Source organism: Symphodus melops (genome assembly GCF_947650265.1).
Source record: "Symphodus melops genome assembly, chromosome: 4".
NCBI classification, from domain to species: domain Eukaryota; kingdom Metazoa; phylum Chordata; class Actinopteri; order Labriformes; family Labridae; genus Symphodus; species Symphodus melops.
In genome coordinates, this window is record NC_136694.1 from 15138319 (window position 1) to 15161282 (window position 22964).

Genomic DNA, 22964 nt, shown 5'->3' on the forward strand with positions numbered 1-22964 from the left:
TATTCATGAGAAGGGAGGTGGGGGGATCCTACTAACCTTGGCTGCCCACTGTGTTGCCTGTCTTAATATGTGTCTCTGAAGATTTGTTTAATTAAAGCCCTGGAATAAACTGCAATTTGAGCTGTGAAGAGAAGAGAAACAACATCAAAACAACAACATGGCAAATAAACCTCAACCAACTCTATTATGCATAACACTTTTTTATCTGGGTCATCCAACTTTCTCTGTTCTCCAACAACCCTCACATTTGTGTATATGCCTCTGTCCTATTGTACACTTTATTTAAGATAATGCATTTGTATCCACTTATTTCTTGTGTCCTCCTTACAGAGGCTGCCAAATGGCTCTATAGATGCCCATGATGATGGCGGCCGGGTGTCTGAGCTTCAGGACCTGCTGGATCGGACCAATAAGGAGCTGGCTCAGAGCCGAGAGCATTCTATCACCCTCAACAACCGTATGGCCGAACTTGAAGCCGAGTTGGCGAACGCACGCCGAGAACTGAGCCGCAGTGAGGAGCTGTCAATCAAACAACAGAGGGAACAGAGAGAGGTGAGAGTAAAGGGAATATGATTTTCAGAGCAAGCACAGAGAACAGTGGGATAGAAATTTCTGCAGCTTTATATGTCAAAGGATATTTTGTTTAGTTAATGTGAATAAAAAAAGTGGGTCCTATTGACACATACCTTTATCAATTTCAGAAATATTCCATATTTCCATTTCACTCTTTAAGAGAAACTGTGCATACTAACAAATGGCTAGGACTGGCTGAACATTCAGAATATTATTATTTTTATTTTTTCAACTACATAATTATTTTTAGATCAGACAGAGATCAAGACTCTATTTGTTACCCTTTTTTGGGTCCACAGAGAGAGGACATGGAGGAGAGGATAACAACGTTAGAGAAACGCTACCTGGCTGCTCAGCGGGAGACCACGCACATCCATGACCTCAACGATAAACTGGAGAATGAACTGGCTACCAAGGACTCACTACACAGACAGGTAACATCCATATCTGTTGAAATCATGTGTTTTCAAGAGACACGAACAGAAATGGTACATTCGTCTTCATGCTGGGTGACACATTTTGATCTTTTTTTCTCCTCTCTTGCTTTATTCAATATTGTATGCCTCAGCCGTGACATACATAATAAAGCTAAGAGAGTCAATTGGGTTTGTGATGAGCGTGATGATGCATTTAAGCTATTGAAGAATATCAAAGTGAATGAGTGAAAGTGCCACACAAACGGGTTCATGTGTAGTTCAGGGTGAATGTGAGTTCAGCTGCACACGGGGAATACTGGCGACATACTCCATTTGTGCCCATGTGTCGTGTCCCCGCTGCTCGCTGGTTGCACAACACCACACCTCTCTTGAGATCACACTCAGTCTTCTTCTTTGCATTCTGTGTTTTTGTGTGTGTTTGTCAGAGTGAGGAGAAGGTGCGCCAGCTGCAGGAGATGCTGGAGATGGCAGAGCAGAGGCTGGCTCAGACCATGAGGAAGGCTGAGACACTGCCAGAGGTAGAAGCTGAACTGGCACAGAGAGTGGCAGCACTTTCCAAGGTAACACACGAACACTCATACCAAGACAAAAGTGTAGAGAACAAAGCAAAGGACGATAACGCTGTACAAGAAACAGAGAAAAACTCTGACGTATTTGTGCAGTTGCAGTGATTATAACAAGAGTCAGTTTTACTTACATGTAAGTGTCTCCCCCTGCAGGCTGAGGAGCGCCATGGCAATGTGGAGGAGAGGCTAAGACAGCTGGAGTCACAACTGGAGGAGAAGAATCAAGAGCTAGGAAGGGTGTGTTTGCATGTGTGTGTATTTGTAACAGCCCTGCAGGGTTCCTCTGACCTCTCACTATGATGTGTGAGTGTGTGTGTGTGTGTGTGTGTGTGTGTGTGCGTGTGTGTGCGTGTGTGCGTGTGTGTGTGTCTGTGTGTGTGTGGGCGGATGCTTCACATTAGCAAGATGCCTAGACTCGTCATTCTGTGCTCTCTCATGCATACACATGCAGATGCAAACACACAGGACATACACACGTATGTATAGCTCTGCATTTTCCTGATGCACAGTTGCATAGTTTTGAACAAAAGCACAAATCTTTCAGCAACACATACCCCCCTCCCCCCTTCTATAAGACTGATTGGCTGCTATCTTTAGATTCTGAATAATTCACGCAAGACTAATTTCTTGCTCTCTCAGTGCCATCACACAACTATATTTAGTAAAAGGGGTTCTGAGGATGAAGATTTGTGATTTTGTTAGATTGCTTTGATAATAGTAATCTATTACATATTAAGCACAGCATGTTAAGCACAGCATTCCTTATTTAAGGAGAAATACATTTAACCCTATTTTATTAGCACATAAATGAGTGTAATTAAGTCTCTATGACTTCAAGATCCATTGTTGGCTAAGAAGACTTCTTAGCTTCTGGCAATCTTGGACTTCATCCTTTAATCCATGTAGAGATGCTTGATTAGCTACTTAAATAAACCCAAATGGAGTCTGTCTCAAAGAGAAATTTGATGATGTCATTCCCCCTTGTTTGTTTTTTCTTCTCTGTACGCTCTCCAGGCTCGTCAGAGAGAGAAAATGAATGAAGAGCACAACAAGCGTTTGTCTGACACAGTGGATCGTCTGCTCACTGAATCCAATGAGAGACTGCAGCTCCATCTGAAAGAGCGCATGGCTGCCCTGGAGGACAAGGCAATGCCTTTGCACACACATTCATCTCAGCAGCAGCTCATAACGCTGTTGATTTTGCATCAGAGAGCTAATGAATATACAGCTCAGCACATGTTGTTCTTATAACATAGATTTGTTTTGACACACTTTTATGGTTTTCCTGTCTAGAATTCGCTCATTCAGGACCTCGAGAACTGCCAAAAACAGCTTGAGGAATTCCACCACACCAGGGTCAGTGAAACTCAAATCAATCATTAAACTACTGAGAACTCCAAATGTCTCGATAACTTTGGCCTAAATAACAATGGAAACCACCAACAACATTCATCTAGCTGTTATCAATTTGAAAAAGGCACTCCTCCTCCTTTTTTCTATTTTACGCAACAACATAGGAAAAACTGTACCTTTAACATTATTGAATAATCTGGCAGCTGCAATTGGTTAATTAGTCACTACGTAAATGATAATGAGTTTTTAAAGTATAGTGGGTGAATGCAGCTTCATTTTACATGGTACTTGAGAGTCATTCTCATTACAGCAAAGGAAACAAACAGGTGTTTTCCAAAAATATAGAGCAAACATTCATGCCTAATGTCGAAATGAAACTTTTTGAAGTGTAAAATTCTGGACTTTTAAATTATGTTATCAGGTTAACACACAGGTTAAAAAATTGGTAGAAGACAATTGTACCAATGCGTCCACAAAGGTGACTGGTATTGTACAGTGCTGAGACGAGGATTTGAGAACAACAATATGATAACATTGTGAGAATCATTCAGGCGGCAGATAAATTTGTACATCAGATTTCTCAACAGAGCTTGGAGCGTGCTGATTCCTACATTACAAAACATTTCACTCGCACTGCCCCATCTTGGTTTTTTAAGCAATATACGCATGCAATCATTATAGTTACAATGTATGTGTGATTGTTATGCAGTAGAGATATATGGCAGGTGTTGCTTCTTTTCTACAAGTAACAATATTAATTCACTGCCCATAATCCCCCTCTATGCCTTGTCCAGGAACGGCTGATTGGGGAGATTGAGAAGTTGAGAAATGAGATCGACCATTTGAAACGTCGCAGTGGGGCTTTTGGAGATGGAACCCATCCTCGGTACACACACACACACACACACACACACACACACACACAAACACTTATGTGGACTAATGCAGGACGACAGTGTGCTCATCCAAAGGCCGTAGGGGGGTCACTAAATAGTTAGATGAGTATGAAAATTATGTGAGTCATGCTGTGGCCTGATGTGGTGGCAAACGATGGCCCAACACCTTATTTTCTTCTTTGTTTGTCACCTGTCTGTCTCTGCTTAACACACACTGGCTCATACAACCACTTTCTTAAAATGTGATATATGAGTTATTGGTTAAATTATGTGTCTATGTTATTTCAGGTCTCACCTGGGTAGTGCCAGTGACCTTCGCTTCTCAGTGGTTGAGGGCCAGGATGGCCACTACAGCACAACTGTGATCAGGAGGGCACAGAAGGGCAGACTGTCGGCGCTACGTGACGACCCAAACAAGGTGCTAATAATGTCATTATAGGGCCAGAACCACCTTACAGGCCCTCACATACAGTATACACAAACTGCTGTGGATGGCCAGTTCTCAGATCATGGGATCATGTGTTAACCTCATACAACAAGTTCATGTCTGCTTTATTAACATGTCTCAGAGCTTGGCTGATGTTTTATGATCTTCATACTTTACTCACCATTCTCTACTAACCTCTCTGTCTCTGTCTTTCTTTCACCTGCTGCCATGGACATGCTGTCTAATGTAAGTTCATCCATTTTTTGTCATAAGTGGCCACGATTATCATTATGTATTTTTTGTGTATGCATTGAGTCATAATCAATGCACATTCTTCCAGTGCATACAACTGATCAGTGTATGTGATGTGGTAAATGTTTACTTATGTTAACGTTGTCTTTATTGTGTCTAGGTGTGTGCGGTGTTCGAACAGGACTACCCATCTCTGCGAGGGAGCGTCAGTCACCTCCTGGGCAGCGATATCGAGGCAGAGTCTGACATGGATGATGATGTTAGCTCTGCCTTGCTTTCTCCCAGCGGCCAATCAGATGCTCAGACTCTTGCTCTCATGCTGCAGGAGCAGCTTGACGCTATCAACGAAGAGATAAGGTGTACATTTGACTACAGCATAAGGCGGCTCTTTGATCAAAGTTTTATAGATAATGGAACAAATTATTAGAAGAAAGGGGACATTTTGGGAGATACTACAGTAAATAAAGGTGCGGCTGCTGCTTGTTAATAAAATGCATAAAGGCCTGCGACCAGACATGACGCACCAGAACTGAACTCTTTTTCTCATGAAAAACACAAAGTTCATACAGTTAATAAATGGATGACATTTCCAGTCTTTACCTATGTATGTTTGTGTGTTTGCTCAGGATGATTCAGGTGGAGAGAGAGTCCACGGACCTCCGCTCGGATGAGATCGAGTCGCGTGTGAACAGTGGCAGCATGGACGGACTCAATGTGACCCTTCGACCCCGAGCCCTGCCCACCTCAGCCACTGCCCAATCCCTGGCTTCTTCCTCCTCCCCACCTAACAGTGGCCACTCCACACCCAAACACCACTCACGCAACACCAGCCACCATCTCGGCATCATGACTCTGGTCAGAAAGCAAAAGCTGTATACGTCATAAAACACAAACTGATGTATGTTAATTGTTATAGCTGTGCCTGTAACAGGTTTTTTTTTTCGTTTGTTTGATAGCCGAGCGACTTGAGGAAACACCGCAGGAAAGTCGCAGTAAGTAAAAAACATTAAAACCTTAACAGCCCTTTTCCATCCAACCGCTTGTCTGTGGATATGCTGAGTTGCTTTTTTGAATATTTTAGTCTCCAGTTGAAGTGGACAAAGCTACCATCAAGTGTGAGACCTCGCCTCCCTCATCCCCACGCAGTTTACGACTGGAAACAAATTTCGCTCAGTTCACAGGCAGCCTCGAGGATGGCCGAGGGTAAACACTCGCACAAACAAAGTCCACAGCACTTAATGATAAATCAGCAGGTATACAGAGCTGCTGTTCTTGCAACAACTGAAGTATCCCTTATGCTTCCAATAACAAACAACAATTGCTTACTTCGATTATAGTACTTTATATCATATAATATATCATCTGATACATTTTAGTGGAACAAATGGTTTTCATTTTTAACTTTTTAAAGGAAGCAGAAGAAAGGGATTAAGTCATCTATCGGTCGATTATTTGGGAAAAAGGAGAAGGGCAGACTGGAGCAGACTGTATGCAGAGAAGGACAAACTTTACCTGCCATAACAGGTACACACCACATACTACACAGCACACCATACACTAACAGAGCCTGCAGGAGGCTGTTGAATAGTGAGACAGATTAACATTGATCTGCTGTGTTTCAGACTTTGATATGGGCATTGGTGACACTATGACCCTGGGAAAACTTGGAACTCAGGCAGAGAGGGACCGCAGAATGAAGAAAAAGTAAAGTATTCTTTCTTTGTTTAACATTTTGTGGTAATTGATTTCTTTTTGCAACATTATCATTAATGCATTTCTCTGCTGAATCGCCGTATTTCTTTGTTTGTTTACACTTTTCTCTTAAGACATGAACTTCTGGAAGACGCCAGGAAACGAGGACAACCGTTTGCCCACTGGGACGGCCCAACTGTGGTCTCCTGGCTGGAGGTACTTCATCCACTTTTATATTCACAAACCATACATTTTAAAAAACCTTCTTATCAGAATGTTGTCTTTATGAGCACTTGTTACTCCATAGAATGTAAAATGGTATAAAGTGTTTAAATCACGATGAGACAGATGTTCAGAAGCATATCTGCACTCCCTTTCCCATCTCTCTGACCTTTTATGGTGACCGTGGTGTTGACGATGAATATTTTGATGGCTCCCATCAGCTGTGGGTGGGAATGCCGGCGTGGTATGTGGCAGCCTGTCGTGCCAATGTGAAGAGCGGCGCCATCATGTCAGCTCTGTCAGACACTGAGATCCAGCGGGAGATCGGCATCAGCAACCCTCTGCACCGACTCAAACTGCGCCTAGCCATCCAAGAGATGGTATCCCTCACCAGCCCATCTGCACCGCTTACCTCTAGAACGGTAAAATAATACAACAAATGCACCTTCAACTGTAACCTTACCTTCATGCATGTAACTGTTTATACCCAAAAATCAGCCATCATACTAAATGACCAGATAAATTCACAAAAGAAATTATTCAGATATGTGAACACATTAACCATCACAGAGCACTAGAACTTTTACCACAACTGGATTCAACTTCCACTCTGCACCCTGGGGTGTTGACTCCTCACTCTGTTTTTTGTTTCTTTTCTACTCCTTTTCAGACCTAGGTTAACTTGTCCTTTTTTTCTGCACATAATTTGCATGGGGCTCTTTGGTAAAACAAGCCCACAAACAGCGAGATTCAGCCATGTGCTACCTACGTGAAATACACTCCCTTCCTTGGCATCACTCAACACTGTGTGCTTGTGTGTGCTTGTGTGTTTTTCTGGATCTGTGTGTGTGTGTCTGTTTTGGGGGTTTGCTATGACACACACAAATGTATTCTTTGGTGTGTTTTGTGTGTATGTGCGTGTGCTCGGGTGTGTTTTCGTCCTCTGAGCAGTCCTCCGGAAATGTGTGGGTGACTCACGAAGAGATGGAGAACCTGGCTTCCTCCACTAAAGCGGTCAGTACCATATGGGTGCTCCCCTCCCCTTTCACCCCCACCAAACAACACTCTCTCACACTGACACTGTCCCCACCGTCACACACATATGTTAATCGCCACTACATCACACACCGGTGCTTTTTGTATCCTCATGGCGCTTTGTGTGTTGGATGGAACTGCTTTAACCAGTCGTCGTGTGACCTTCGTACCTGTGACAAGGATGTAATAATAAGTGGAAGTTTTTTTTAAGCTTTACTGCTGAGATAGAAGAGTTCTATATGTGCGTATGTTTGCGAATTTGCAACATGTGTGTCCCTTTTTATCCTCTGTCTCTATAACCGTGTAAAATGTCTCTACCATGCTGCCACTCAGGAGAATGAGGAGGGCAGCTGGGCACAGGTGAGGTTACTGTTCAGCACTTTGGATCAACTGGGTGGTGTTGTATAAATAAAGTGGAGTTGAGTTGCTGATCTGCTAATATCTGTCTGCACACACTTTCAAATGTGAACTCACTAACACAAACATATGTATCAATAACAAAGGGGGCTAGCAAGTTCACCTTCAAGAATTTCAAATTCTACATTAAAATTATTCACAGGCAAAGTCGGGGAGTCAAAATAACGAGCAGATGTTTTGATAGTCGACATGTAGAATATCAGTACATGGACCAGGTACATACAAATAAATTGTTTATGTTTTTAGTAACAACAGTTCTTTTGCTTATGCAAATTTTGACATCTGAAAGAGGAAAGCACTTTGTTAGTCGACCACTTGAGTTAGAATATCCCACCACATTTATTGTTTAATTGACTCACTGGAAATCTAACTGACTTATACATAACAACAAAACTTGTATTTGTATAAATATAAGAGTAGATTGAATCATTGGCATACTGTTTACTGTTTTTTCTATATCTTTCAGTTTTTTTCTTTTACATCAAACTCTCCCTCTGTGTTGGTGTGTTGCAAAAAAATGGTTGAAATAAATAAATAAAAACTATCTCTTATCTCTAGACTTTGGCTTATGGTGACATGAATCACGAGTGGATAGGAAACGAGTGGCTGCCCAGCCTCGGTCTGCCTCAGTACCGCTCCTACTTCATGGAGTGTCTGGTGGACGCACGCATGCTGGATCATCTAACTAAGAAGGACCTGAGAAGCCATCTCAAGATGGTGGACAGCTTCCATAGGTTCGGAGCTTGAGCGATTAGCTAAACTGACCATAAGCCTCACCTGCCTTCTGCTAACTGCATTCATTAACCACGGAAATGAAATAACTGGCATATGTGTTTTTGCTTTGCTAAATGTGTGTGTGTGTGTGTGTGGGGGGGTATCTTTCTGTGTTTGTGCAAATGTGTATATCAGGGCTAGTCTGCAGTACGGGATTATGTGCTTGAAGAGACTCAATTATGACAGAAAAGACCTGGAGCGCCGGAGAGACGACAGCCAGCACGACATGAAAGGTACACTTCTCACACAACCTGTTACACACAGCAAAAAAGGCATGCATATACACATACACATACCCACATTGAAACCCTAGTTTAAAGCATAAACACAACTGTAGTCTTGTCAGGCCAGAGTACCACCTAGTGGTTTGACCGGATACTGTTAGTTTTTCCTGATCATTTAAACAGCTGCATCTTGGACTATCCAAGAGCAAACTAAGGCAAGCCTATAGTCTTCTGATCCAGTGTTCGACATACCATGGCTAGTATACACGCACACACACACACACACACACACACACACACACACCTACACACACACACTTAGATCTAGCAAACCCTCTTGCCCTTTTGACCTTGAGTTCTGCACATGAACTTGACTCAGCTGTCTTGTCAGATCACAAGCCCAGCCTGTTTGCACACACACACACACACACACACACACACACACACACACACACACACACAAACACATGCACACCGCCTGTTCCAACTTAGATAGCTTGCTAACAGCTGCGTTTTAAACGAACAAAGGACGTGTGCCATTGAGTTGACACTCTGTGGACATGCACATTATCTCTTTATCTCCTTACTCAAAATCAAGTTACTCTGATTTTCTGTTCAAAATGGAACTCTGTAGAACAAATGCTCTACTCTCTCTTACTTTAGATGTGTTGGTGTGGACCAATGAGCAGGTAATCCACTGGGCCTTGTCCATCGGTCTGAGAGAATATAGCGGCAACCTGTTGGAAAGTGGCGTCCATGGAGCACTCATCGCTCTAGATGAGACCTTCGACTACAGCAGTCTAGCTCTCATCCTACAGATCCCTATGCAGAACACACAGGTGATTTTTATAGTGGAAAACATGTCACGCTCATGGTAGGAAGTTCAATTATGCTAAATGTTGTAAAGCTGTACTCTGCCTTTATAAGTGTATCAGTAATCTTATTATTTTTTATCTCACTTTTTCTCCACTGATCAGCTTTTGAACAGACAACAGATGATGGCTAAGACATTAATTTTTAATTGAAGCAAAAATCATTCAATTGATAACTCATACATTATTGGAAACATTTGCCATTTCTGTTAGCTAGTTTACATTACCATTAGCTAGTGAATTGTTTGCTTACATTAAAGTTACCCAGCTAGCTAAGTGGTTATATGATAACAATAAATGTCTTACTGCCGAACGTCGCTCTATATTGTTTTTTAGCCATTTGAGGATATGGTCAATAGATTGAAATGATTCAAATATGAGCGTCATCGCTTTCATCAGGTCTGTATTGGCCGGCTTTTAGCCTTTCTACAAACCATTAACTTTTAAACCATTTTCATTTTTGAATGTCACTTTGGTTTGGTTGCAACCAGCATTAACGTTGCCTGCCAGGTACATGCTGGCAGCTTCAGATTCTGTATCAGTTGGTTTTTTAATCAGAAGGCTCAGAATCCACTCATCCACCAAAATAACTGATTTGGCATGGGCTTCAGTGAAACTTGCAAACAGTATTATACTCAAAGGCGAACAAAAACATGAAGGTAACTTCTATTATCTGAAGAATTATTTCTAATATTTTAAGGTATTTCAAGAGCTTTCATTAATATCAAACCCTGAATGGTTAACTAACAGCTTCATAGTGTGTCTCCTGGTTACAGAGGTTTTGTGTGCTTTTTTTTTAGGCACGGCAGGTCCTTGAGAGGGAATTCAACAACTTGTTGGCCTTGGGGACTGACCGTCGTCTAGAAGAGGTGACTTCTCAAGCTACTGCTTTGATCAAAAACATTGTCAGTGAAAAGGGGTCAATTGTGTGAACTGGCTTTTCTCCCTGTAGAGTGGGGATGACAAGTCTTTTCGACGCTCTCCATCATGGCGGAAAAGGTTTAGGGCACGTGAAGGAGGGGTAGGGCTAGGCATGATGGCGGGTTCCATGGAAACACTGCCTGCTGGCTTCCGCATGCCCTCCATGTCCATGCCACCCTCTGTGAATTTGATGCCCAAGAAACAGCTCCAGCCTGAAGGTGTGAAACATTACTAACTCTATTTGGATTCTAGTTTTTCTGAGTGTTTCTATTCGCTTATCTGCTTGTCCTGACTAATTGCATGCTGTGTCCTATCTGTCCTGGTGTGCCTAAAACTATCAAGCTCCTCCCCCAGCGCCCACAAGACTCGACCCCTCGGCTGTCCGGACCTATTCATGCTAACTTCTCTCTGCATACTAACAGGAGCGCTAATGCTAAAAGGTAAGCTAATAAAACACTAGCTGAAACTGCTGAACTTACACTTTGGTGTGCTTTTAACATTAGAAGCTGTGTGGCATTTAACAATAATGTGAAACTAACTTAACTGTGTACCAGGTTAATCTCATTTTATGTTTATCAGGCTGTCATAAGCCTTTTTGTTAGCCATAACAGTTTCATGAGGTGCTAATTGGTCAATGCTGTGCTTTAACTTCAGAAAAGGTATCATACAGCTTTAGGGAAAAGTCTGGTTGTACAATAAATTTTGCTATAAAAGCAAATAAACTCCTGTACTCCTGTTTGTGTCATATTATTAAGGCCTTTTTGCAATTGTTGTCATTTTGGGTATTTACATTAAAATTGTTGATAATGAATATTTTTCCCTTTTTTTAGTTTCTATTTGTAGCCTTTGAGCAACATCTGGATTTGTTTTTTAATATTACAGAGAGCCTTTTGTAAGATCTGGCAAGGGACAGCAGTTATCCTTTTGGATAACTTTTGCATATTTACTTTAATGTTTTTTAATATGCATTGTCCCTGTAAAATAATATAAATAAATAAACAAATATAACAGAGAAACAGCAGCTTTATACTTTAATGAATCATTTCATTTGGATGCATGAAGTTAAACTACTTGATTTGGATGAAAATAATGATTTGGTCATAGAAGCAAAAGCATTGCTTAAAGTCTACTTAGTTACTGAGTTTTTTCTCAGCTTAGTCTTTTTTGTATATTAATTACATCATTTATTGAAAGGCACCCTTCCAAAAAAAATCCCATTGATGTAAACAATAACAATAGTTTAATCTAATTTTATTCTATTTCAAGAAGATATTTAGGCTTTTTCCTATGTCGTATCTTCGAACATGTAGTTTTTTAAAATATTGTCTTACCCCTTGTCTTTCTTTTCTGCCCTCTTGTCTCTCTTCCAGTGCATTCTCATTACCTATACGGACATATGCTTGCGGCCTTTTGAGAGTGATATGCCAAATCGGGAGAGGAAGTCCTGGGTGCCACTGGGTGGGGGTGATGTTCACCCCTTTGTTGCCCAGCCTTACCTCTCACCGTTCACCTCTCACCTCTCGTTCGGACATGTGCAATACAGAGGCCAACTCTGGCCTTTGAACTCTTTGAGAGTGTTCATCGGCTGCGCTCGCTGCTCTAAAGGAGACTCGTCCCTGTCTCTCCCAGTTTACCCCAGTGCTCCTAGTAGCCTTGTTGTTGTGGTGTTGTGCTCCTGCTCCCCTGGTCCCAGCAGTGGGTCCTTGACCTGGTTCTGATCTGTCAATATGGCCAAGTCCAAACCAATAATTGGATGTTATCCCATCTGAAGCAACACAAGAGTTGGTTTGTGTAAAAAAGACTAAAAAGGGTGTTAACAAGTCGTTGATTTGGACTTGGAAATGATGAATACTTGTATAAATGGCAGACCCCACTGCACATGCCCCTCTACCGGTTATGCAAGGTATTACTCATTAATCGTGTCTGTACATAAAATGGATGACTTATGTTTTTTATAGAAATATTATATATATATATATATTGGAAATATATATGGAAATCATATGATATCATTGCTGTATGAAACCCAATGCCCTGTATTCGATAGTGACTGTTCTCTCTCTTTCTCTTTCTTTCTCCTTCTCTCCGTGTCGGACCTTTGTGTGTCTTTTGCTGTATGCCGTGTGTGACTTGTTAGTTGGAGGAGGTGTGTTCCTACAAGGACTCTTCACAGGTTCATGGGTCCAATTTAAGACTTCTCTCTTTGCCTCTTCTCCTCTCTCTTTCCTTTATCCCTCATCCTCATTCTCTTTTGACACTATGTAGCTGTTACCTCTCCTTTCTGCGCCTCTCTCGCCTTCAGTATGACACTATGTAGCCTAGAATAGAGAGAATCCTTTAATATGAAGAGTGTGTTTGTGTGTGTGCGTATGTTGAGTGTGAAAGGCCGACCCGACCATGTGACCATGACTTTTCCCTGTGGATGGGTAGTGTGAACACTGTAGCTCCTATCTGTTGATTCCTTTCTTTCTCTGAAATCAAACTGTAAACTGCTGCTCAACATCAGCCAATGATAAACACTCAAAACTGCTCAGAGTGATGGCCTCGACTAATCCTGCTCCACCACCTTCCTTTTAGTTGCCATTGAGACGAGCCAGTGAGCAGTCGGTCCTCTTGGCAGACCAACTCCTCATCCAATGAGAACACAGTAAAGAGCCAGTGATGTGCTGGATGGGTGGTGTACTATCCAATTTTTTTGTTTGGTTATTTTATTTTACAATTTTTCCAAGGTGTCTAAAAGGTGTAACGTGCTATGTGGCAGCTATGAGTACTGTGTCTTTATTCCAGGTGTGAAACAATGCTGACAAATCAAGATTTTATTATTTGGCTATTTAAAAAGTGAACTGTATTTATGACACTATATAGACATAAGTAAAGTTTTTTTTAAAAGATTTGAATCTTGTGTTCCTTTAGATGTAAAAGCCTCAACATTCATATGCAGATATCCGTTTATGGAGATTGATGTGTTGTTGGTCAAGGTCACTGACAAACAATGTATTGAAAATGGTCTTTATTGCAGGAATTGAAAAATGTCAATTTTTGGAACATCTACAAATACACAACAATCGTAGTTATAAAAGTCAAAAATAAGTTAGCAAAAAATAAAAAATAAAATGGAAAAACCACTCTGTAGAAAAAGGGAACGTATTTACATCACTAGCATTCATAACATGTTTAAATTAAGCAGATCTTGGTCAAACTGCCATGGTACATATTGGCCCCACAAATAAACTCATGTTTTTTAAGCATAAAAACACACACACAAAGAATGAAATATCAGGGAAGGTTTAAAAAGAAGGAAAAACTTAAATTAAGTAAAGAGAAAGATTGACCTAAACAATCCTCTGTGGTTCAATCAGCCTTGAGGACAGACTTACAGAGGTCCACTTTTGGAACTAGGTTTTAGGTTCATGCAGCCAAGTCCTTTAATCTTTGGTTAGACTAAGCTCCTGTGGCTTTGACAGACTGGTCTGGACCGCGGGATAAGGCAAGGAATAAAGGGAATAAGGCCGCACTGAGAAATGGAGGAATTCAGTTTAGCTAGCAGACCCATTTTTAACAGAGTTACAATTTAGATTAATCCCTACTGTTAAATTTGAGCATAAGACAGATCAGTAGAGTTGGAAATAAATAAATTAAATTGGAATTTTGGACTGTTCTTCAGCCTGCTTTGCCAATAAGTCACTTTTTCTGCACCCATGGGTCTGCTGAGTGGAGGGTCTATTTGGGAATGTCCATAGGAAAAGCCACAGCTCCGTCCGCTGCAGAGATGCTGTCCACGATGGAGGTCAGAGCCTGCATGTTCCCGTGCTCTGGAGAGTCAGCAGCACTCAGGAGATCTGGAAAGAGACCCAGACACACGTTAAGAATCAGAGTGGGGGTTCACTGATCTAGTTCGGCTGTCTAATGATACTGTGTGAAGTGTACTCACCCTCGCTGCCGTAGCTCTGTGTGCACTGCTCCGGAGTGCTGCTCCACTCTGGGCTGCTGCAGCAGGTGCTGCCTGAACTGGGTTCACTTGACGATGACACCTGTTACCATGGAGACGCACACACGTTGCTGTCAGTCACTGTGTGTTATGACAAGGCACAACCTGCCCCACAGAAACAGAGCTCACACTACAGTGCTGTATAATGCCACACACATGCACACACAATTACCACTGCGTCCTGTGACCCATCAGATTTATATGTGCATTACAAACCCTAATTCAACAAGTAAAACTAGACCGTTCCATATAAAATACAGTTATAAAGAAATTATAGAAAATGACAGTAAGAGTTGTCTTAAATTCCTGAAGAATATGTCTGTTTTCACTCTTATTTCTTCAGTTTGCTGATGCCCTCAACTCAACTACAAATTAGCCAAAGCTTTCATGGTTCAGACACAGTGGGACTAAAAACAAGTTTGTAATCATTTAAACCCTTTTCATGCTATTTAAAGACAGTTTATGTCCTTAGCCTTAATATAAGGTTTGAGACAACATTGCATTCCCCATTGAAACCTCATATTTTTAACACAGTGGTCAATTTTGAGGCAAATGTAAGGTTGGAAAAGTCTTGGTGACTCTCTTTCTCTTCATTACATTTCAGCATTGTTTTAACATTGTCTATGTCCAACCAGTCTCTCTCTATCTGGGCATTTTGTTTGGTCCTTTTTGTTTGTAAAATATGTCTCTTTTTTTAAATCATCGCTTCTCTTGTACTCACTCTCGGCTGGGCCCCACTGGGTCTGTAGTGCAGTCCTTGTTGTCCTGTCTCATTGTCCTGCTGGTTGAGGGAGGACACAAGGGCTTGCAGCCTTTCGATATACTGGATGGCGCTCCTCAAGATCTCCACCTTAGGCAGCCTCTGATTTGGGTTCATCAAGGTGCTTCTTTTCAGGGCATCAAAAGCCTCGTTCACCTTCTTCAGACGCCTCTTCTCCCTAAGAGTGGCCGCTCTCCGGCGGTCCATGGTCACTGTCTTCCTTTTGCACAGTTTACAGGCCCAGGGTAGGCACTGACCTGGGCAATGAGGCTCTGAGTGAGGCGACATGCTCGACGGAGAGACTTTGTCCTCTGTCCCTGTCATCCCCACTCCAACACCTCCAGACAGACTCCCACACAAGCCCATCATAGAGTTTCTATCCTGGTAGGCACCTTGGTCGTACCCCCCAGGCAGGCGAGAGGGGAAGTAGTTGTCCCCTCCCTCGTAGAAGCGCTGGTCAGGAAAGAAGTAAGGGTTGGTCTCAAAAAGCTCCATACTGGACACAAGTGATCTAAAAAGGGACAAAAATTCCTGCCTCCCGTGGAACTTGCGCTACTGTATGTCGTCTTCTGTCCTGCGCTTGGAGCGTGAGTGTCTGAGTGTACGTTTGTGTGCCTCTCTTCATCCACAGCTTAAGTTTGTGATGAGTGGAAGACGTGTGGAGAACAACTGGTGTGGAGCAACTGTAGGCTGGCATTTAAACCCCTCTGCCTGCTGCAGGATCACAGGGTTAAATTTAGCACGAGCCCCCAGAAACCTGACACGACGTTTAGCTGTTGCTGCACATCTACACTTCACATCTTTGTTGGGCCTTGCTCTCTAGGGCTTTAAGACCCGTTGTTTGTGTGTGTGCCTTTGTGTGGGTCTGTGCACTTAAGAGGCCAGGATATGATCAAGTTGCTGTGGAAAAGGGAGAGATAACTTTGGATCAAAGATGTCTGTCTTAATAAGCTAATCCCAGACTCGCGTCTCCATCCATGACACTACACATGATTGCCTCTGCCATTGTGTGTGTGTGTGGGGGACAGTCTGTAGACAGCTGTCACTTCTACATAGGAACCAATGATATGCAATGACAAGTAGTTGTTTTGGTTGTAGATGTGAAGAAAATTAGGACGGAGATGGTTGTTTACTCAAAACTAGGTCACAGATAAACACTCCATGAATGAATTCACAGACTGATAAACTGGGTTGATGCTATTATGTAAATGCTTCAGTGACATAAAACCTTACCCTACTGTCAGGTCTTCGTTTTACATAACCACAATCATGTTGACTGACTTTCCTCCTGAGGTGATTGCACATGCAAGTGACCTTCAGTACAGCACTGATGTCGAGACATGTCTGTGCAGGAATGGACAAAGAAAAGTACATTGAGTCGTGAAGCAGGTTGACATTGGCTACTGTTATGTTCTTAAGTCACGGGGACAATAATCAGACAAACACTCAGAGGTTTGGCCTTCGCTGTCCTGACCTCTTCCAGTCCGTCATAGAATTAGCCTAGCTGCCGAGTGTAAATCCTTCCAGGACATGATTCACCTCATAGCTCACCCGTTAATTTGGACTGGCTTCCGCTAGCATGGGTGAACAGCCAAAACACACAACTCTGTCATCAGAGAAGTGGCCTGGAATAACTGGCATAGTGTGGGGTACTTTACATGACTGTGTATCCTATCACATCATCTCCATAGATTTATCCATAGACTGTGGGTTTATCACAGTAATGATATACATACACTATATCTGCAGGAATTGTTAAATGGAGTCCAGCACAGATTTTTGGGTACACTACATAATAATAGAGGATTGATTAATATATACAGGAAAATAACGTTGTCTGGTGCATCTCACTGCTATTAACATCGTAGCAAGTATTGGAAACCTGTCAGAGGTTCTCTTCTCTTGATGTCTTATTTACAACACATATTGTAAACACATTAACAATAACAAAGAAGATTTATTTTTATTGTACTATAAAATCAATACATAGAGTTATTTAATTCTTTACTTTTTATCTCACATTCGGAGAGATCAGGGGGTGCGGGATTATGGTGCACTGCTTTGGGCCCCAGGAAGAAGTAAAAGATCGTTAGAAGAAGCAGAAAATATCTTCAAACACTCAGAGTATGAGGATCTTCTTTTTAAACCTGATTTCAGTTAATTATATGAATATTAAACTGTCTAAGTCACCCCTTCACTCTTTTAATTTCATTAATGATTTACCAGCTATACAACCAACTATTTTAGGAGTAAAATGTGTAACAAGGTATGGAGATTATATCAAAAGTGCCTCGAAATTAAAATGAGTGAGCTATTGTTAAAGTATACTGGGCTGTTCATTGAACACTCAAAGCCGGTTTTCTTCCCAGAAGTCTAAGAATGACATGGTGGATATTCTATCAGAAAGAACCCAGGGGTAATTAATTGCACACATTGGGGGTGTCTTTCATCTGAGTGTGATAGTTCCAGTGCTGGGCTGTAGTACATGATAGAAAAAATGTTTAAAAGGCTTAGTAGAAAAGTTTCCAAGCACACCTTAAGGGTTTGAAGCTGTAATTACTGCAATTAATTACACCTGTGCTTTGTGGCTATTACACGTTTAAATGTCTATCGTGAGAAAGGCCTTATGGAGAGCCCTCATATCTGAAAGAGTCTTTTAATTAATGCCGTGTAAGGTAGCAGTGCTGTTAGCCTATTTGAAAACTTGCTAAAATGCTAACAAGAAGACAGGTGCCTAATTTGTGTTATTAAACTCTTGTCTGTTTATAAGAAATAGTCCATACATAGCTATATTTTTTGTGTCCTTTACTTAATTGTAATGAATGTTTCCTAATTGTAAAGTATCAACACTGACACTACAATACCACTCAGAACTGAATTATTTTTAGATCATATTGCTGTAATCAGTAAGTGAAACTATCCCTCCAAATATATAAAATGACTGTTTAGTATAGACAGGATCCAGCTCTCTGTATAGGGGCAGGGTACTGGTCAGATGGGTGTACTGTTGTCCAGTCCTGGCCACAGGTTTGTGGTTGAGGCAGAGTGCAGGGTCCAGGCTTGGCACAGGGCTGCGGTGAGCTGTCAGGTTAGTCTGTGATGGATCGTCACTGATGGTGGAGTGAGTACAAAGACGCCAGTGTTGCTCTCGGGGATACAGCAGGGAGGGGGTCTGCAGTGTGTCAGAGTCACTCATAACCCTCTGTCATCTTAACCCATTGTCAGCAGAACTGGAGAACTGTGTGTGTTTAAGCAATTTTAGGCACACTTGTGTCTCATTTGAGGAACACGTCCCAGTTCAGCGTTTTTAAGTGAACACTTGAGATGTTGTAAACAAGAGGAGATTCATTTATTTTCTCTTTGGAGGAACTGTTTATGCTGCTGCATCCATCCTATATTCACATAAATTTAACTTATTAAAGAATGTAAACAACAGCACATTGTTTATTATACAGATCAGATTGAAACATTCAGTGAAGACACATTTAGGAATCACAGCCAGATTTGATCCGTCCTTGTCTTTTTGGGACTAATATTTAAGCCATGACTTTGGTTACCAATTTAAAAACCATTAAGATACAAGATAAAATATCACATTTGATTTGTAAAATCAAAAACGTGTACAATTAAACCAAACAAAGGAAAGATTATTAGAGGTCAGTGTACAGAAGAAACCACATTATATTAAATAAAAAATATTAATTCTTAAGCATAATTTAAATTTTTACAGTGTCAATGAATGTGTGTGTGTGTGTGTGTGTGTGTGTGTGTGTGTGTGTGTGTGTGTGTGTGTGTGTCTAAGATTGCCCTGTCATTGGCAACAGTGTTCTACTTCTCCTCAGTGACAAGCAGCAGCACATTGTGGGACAGCTGAGCAGTGAGGAGGAAGGGGGGAGGGGGGAGGGGGGATCAGTCCTCCTCAACTCAGGTTAGCCTCAAGATCATCACTGACCTGGAGAACTGTCATTTGAGTATAGCCGGGAAATCTGGGATATGAAAGAGGAGAATAAAATAACAACAGTGATAGAGTGTTGATTAAAGTCAGATAAACAAGGATGTCTTTCCTGTAAGGTACAATATAATCCACCATGACGACAAAGGCAGTCTACATTCAGTAAATAAGTGTTTACTTTACAGGTCTTCTTTTTTATTTCATTGCATTGGGAAACAAATGTCTTAGGATAGTCATGCACATGTGGAGTCATTGTCTTTTTTGAAATTAAGATTCAGCACATTTCCTCAAAGTTAGAATTGTAAAAGAGAAGCGTTCAAAATTGTATCTATAGTCCAAAATCGTGTGTGTTTTATCGGAAACTTTTTCGTAATTATTGTTTGTTTAAATTCCTGGAAACTAATTTACTTTTTTAAATATTAATCAGCAGATTCCTGCTAACACTGAAGAAAAGGTCATTCTAGCTTTTGGGGGTATTTTAGGGCAACAACTGGAGGTGTAGTACAGTAAATGAGCAGTGTCATTTTCTCTTAAAATGCACACTCCTTTCCAGATTCCTTTGTATTTCATGAATATTGACATTGGGTCTTTTCTTGTAAAGGGTTCAGTCTGACTTCATTACAGCCATCTAAGTATTACACCTAAAACACTGCAGGTAGTCCTGGGGCAATCAGCACATAACAAAAGACTGTAGTATGATGAGGTGGTTAGAAAGTGTTGGTTATTAGGATTTGTTTTCTTATGTGTTAAAGCTTATAAGGACAAATGTGAAATGTGAATCGCTTTGCTAGATTTTGGTAGGATTCAATCCTGAATTTGCTAGAGCTGTATCTAGTATGCTTCTCTAATACATTGCTAACCCTAAATTTAAATTACCAGATGAAAATATATCTGACAGGAATCAGGCAGAATTCCTATTTAATGGATGCTTGATTTCTGATACTTGGAGTCACATCATACCTAATAAGTTGTTTTTCACGTCAGTGAAATAGCCCAAAGCGACATCCTTTTTCACAGATCATAGTCTCTGACTCAACATCATCTGGTGTTTCCCAAATCTACTGGGAGCTGAGGAATTACCTTGATTACAGTAATAGATATCTCTGGGATTGTACATTGTTAGACAATTGTGGTAAGTACACAACTCAACTGCACCTTTTCCAAAACCAAAGCCAGTAGCCGTTCAGCTAATGCACTTCAGTATCCGAAGTGTAGTATCAGTATTAACTAATACAACACTCACACAACTCAGTGACATTATGAACATAAATTGTCAACAACTTTTCAAGCTACAACAAAATCAAAATCAGGCCGTCAGAGTTTAGAGTAATAAGAGGCAGTGTTCTGACTGGAGTGATTCTTTTTTCCTGGTTTGAATTCTTAAGTTCAAAGCCTGGAGTCATTGATACAACTTCATTATTCACTGGTTAAGTGCTTTTAGAAAAGGACATTATGGCCTTAGTGACAGCAACAGATGCAAGACTGTCTCCACAGAGACGGTGTCCTTACTGTCGCCATGATAACTGTATGTCTATTACTGAGCTGTTTTTATCAACTGTTCACACTGCACAATGCTGTGCTGTCTCCTTTCATTATTATGATTATGATTTTAAACTGAAACCAAAACATGAATAATGAAAGATGTCAATCCATGCAGCGCAATGAAATCGATCATCTAATTACTCTGAAGCACATGAAAGGAGCCGTCAGCTCTGCTTACTTGTCTGCTACACTCCACTATTTCTGTTGAGTAATAACCCTTACATAAGCCAAAGTGATGTACAATTTGACTGATGTCTAGAGGTGATGTGACACTACTACGACACAGCTTATCAAAGGAGAATACTTCCATTCATTCACGTTCAGAATGAAGTGCCTCCACCTGTGTTTTCACAGGGCTCTGGAGGCCTGGAGAAAGCTCTCGAAGTCAGAGGAGGAAACAGTAGTTCTGTAGCCCAGCCATGCTGCTGCTCACTGGGGCTTTTATTGCAGAGTAATCCCCTACAACAAACAGAATGGTCGGCATGTGCATATGCAGCTGTCGCCGTCTTAGTGCAAGTGGTGTCATGTTAAATCGAAGGAATGGACTGAGCCCCTGAGCCATCCGCTGCCCTTCCCTACCCTGGCATCCCACTCACTGAGACACTCCGGCACACATGGACAAACAAGCATACATACTCTTACCTACATACATAACCCACTTCCCACTAACATACTCTGCAGCAACTGGTTGCCCAAACGTTATTGTAAATAATCTGGCTCTGCTGCTGGAAACAACCAGACTTTATTTATGTGGAATATTTTCCAATAATGCCACAGGGTTTATGATAACTCAAAAAAGATGCCAGAGGCCATAACATAAATGGCCTCCATCTTTTTAAGAGTATAACTTAAGTTTATCAAAAGGTTTCTGGCAGGGCAAAGCTGGGCCCTCATAAAATATATCCCATTTAACTTGAAAGCAATTTACACCTTGATGTTGCCCGAGTGTAAACCACAATCAAATCCTTCCTGCGATCAGTATGGCTGCAGCGTGTTGTGAGATCTGAGAGGATGGTTATGTGGAAGCGGTGCCATGATCGCTGTCAGTCCAGATTGTTATGATCATCTTCAGCATGCCTCCTGCAAGGGTTACAAGAAAAAATCTCATTAAATGTCTTATTGTATCATTGCACGTTTCCCTCCATTTGTACTTTAACTTATATCTGCCTTTATTACCTCCACTGTATTCCTAGCTTTGTTTTTCTCTGGCTCCACTGACCTTCTCCCATGTCACCATGAGGGACAAATTTAGCAGACGGGTTTCTGGAGCGACCAAATAGTCGGACACAACAGAGGGAAAGTGTGTGCATGTGTGTAAGGGGTGAGAGGGGAAGGTCCCGGCCACATAGATACAGTTGCAAATATCCAGACACACAAGCAGAAGAAAGCAACAGAGTGTAAACAAGCTGAGACTAGCCATGCTTTTAAAAAAAAACAAAAAAAAAAACCTTTAAGTACTTGTTATGCTTCTCATATTTTCATTTTATCTAAGTACTTGTTATTTAAGCCTTGTTTTTTTTCTTTCCAACTAATACAGCAAGACACATTCCGTGTATATGTAAATGTACTTGGCAATAAATAAGGAATCTCATTCTTGATGCAGGCAGAGGAAGGACACACAAATACTTTATGTATAAAGGTGCTTAAAACTACAAGAACAAAAAAATCTGAGCAAAGTATTCAGGAGCAATAAAATGAAGATATTAAATAAAATATGTAAGCAATGCTTGAAACAGAGCTACCATCCTAACTATTTTACACACTAGGAAGTATTGCATACGCCATAGGGGATAAAGGGAGAATGTGTTAAGTTATTCTGGGATGTTAGGATGGAAGAACTGTCGCCATGGAAACATGTAGATCCCCTACCACTCCCTGGGCTGAGCCATTCTCGAGCTGCCAAACTTTTGGAGCCATGTCACAGGGGGTGTTGTGCCATTCTTCGTCTCTACACTGTGTAACGTGCCAGACGCCACGAACAGAGCAGTGGGCCATTGTTGAATTAGGTAGCTTTCACATCAAATTTGGTGGACTCGGTTCAATTCAAGGGAAAAATTGTAA

At 41.3% G+C, this 22964-nt stretch overlaps 2 protein-coding genes across 3 annotated transcripts in view; one reads left to right on the forward strand and one right to left on the reverse strand.

Moving 5' to 3' along the window:
- The window catches only part of ppfia4 (PTPRF interacting protein alpha 4), a 53700-nt gene extending 40148 nt beyond the window's left edge, over positions 1-13552 (forward strand). The window contains exons 7-31 of one of the 2 annotated variants that reach the window (XM_079340736.1): positions 331-552; positions 873-1007; positions 1436-1570; positions 1730-1813; positions 2591-2722; positions 2870-2932; positions 3724-3815; positions 4114-4243; positions 4665-4861; positions 5131-5359; positions 5461-5496; positions 5586-5707; positions 5916-6028; positions 6127-6208; positions 6331-6412; positions 6640-6840; positions 7370-7432; positions 7787-7813; positions 8429-8604; positions 8780-8877; positions 9532-9707; positions 10541-10609; positions 10693-10879; positions 11004-11101; positions 12032-13552. In XM_079340736.1, the coding sequence (XP_079196862.1) occupies positions 331-552; positions 873-1007; positions 1436-1570; positions 1730-1813; positions 2591-2722; positions 2870-2932; positions 3724-3815; positions 4114-4243; positions 4665-4861; positions 5131-5359; positions 5461-5496; positions 5586-5707; positions 5916-6028; positions 6127-6208; positions 6331-6412; positions 6640-6840; positions 7370-7432; positions 7787-7813; positions 8429-8604; positions 8780-8877; positions 9532-9707; positions 10541-10609; positions 10693-10879; positions 11004-11062 (2910 nt within the window). In that variant the 3' untranslated portion in view covers positions 11063-11101; positions 12032-13552. The remainder of the gene's footprint in view (positions 1-330; positions 553-872; positions 1008-1435; positions 1571-1729; positions 1814-2590; positions 2723-2869; positions 2933-3723; positions 3816-4113; positions 4244-4664; positions 4862-5130; positions 5360-5460; positions 5497-5585; positions 5708-5915; positions 6029-6126; positions 6209-6330; positions 6413-6639; positions 6841-7369; positions 7433-7786; positions 7814-8428; positions 8605-8779; positions 8878-9531; positions 9708-10540; positions 10610-10692; positions 10880-11003; positions 11102-12031) is intronic. The other variant, XM_079340737.1, reaches the window with a different exon arrangement.
- Positions 13553-13574: 22 nt separating this feature from the next.
- On the reverse strand, positions 13575-16057 carry myog (myogenin). Its single transcript, XM_079340778.1, has 3 exons — positions 15371-16057; positions 14593-14692; positions 13575-14500 (listed from the first exon to the last, which is right to left on the reverse strand). Exons 1-3 carry the CDS (start codon positions 15902-15904, stop codon positions 14382-14384), a joined length of 753 nt encoding a protein of 250 aa, XP_079196904.1. The 5' UTR covers positions 15905-16057; the 3' UTR covers positions 13575-14381.
- Positions 16058-22964: the final 6907 nt, after the last annotated feature.

What these genes read in the sequence shown, in the direction of transcription:
- myog (XM_079340778.1), bottom strand. Translation starts at nt 15,904, where the DNA reads ATGGAGCTTTTTGAGACCAACCCTTACTTCTTTCCTGACCAGCGCTTC. An exon ending in CCAGTGGGGCCCAGCCGAGA is followed by an intron (nt 14,693 to 15,370) that starts GTGAGTACAAGA and finishes CCATGGTAACAG; the next exon opens with GTGTCATCGTCAAGTGAACC. An exon ending in ACAGAGCTACGGCAGCGAGG is followed by an intron (nt 14,501 to 14,592) that starts GTGAGTACACTT and finishes GTCTCTTTCCAG; the next exon opens with ATCTCCTGAGTGCTGCTGAC.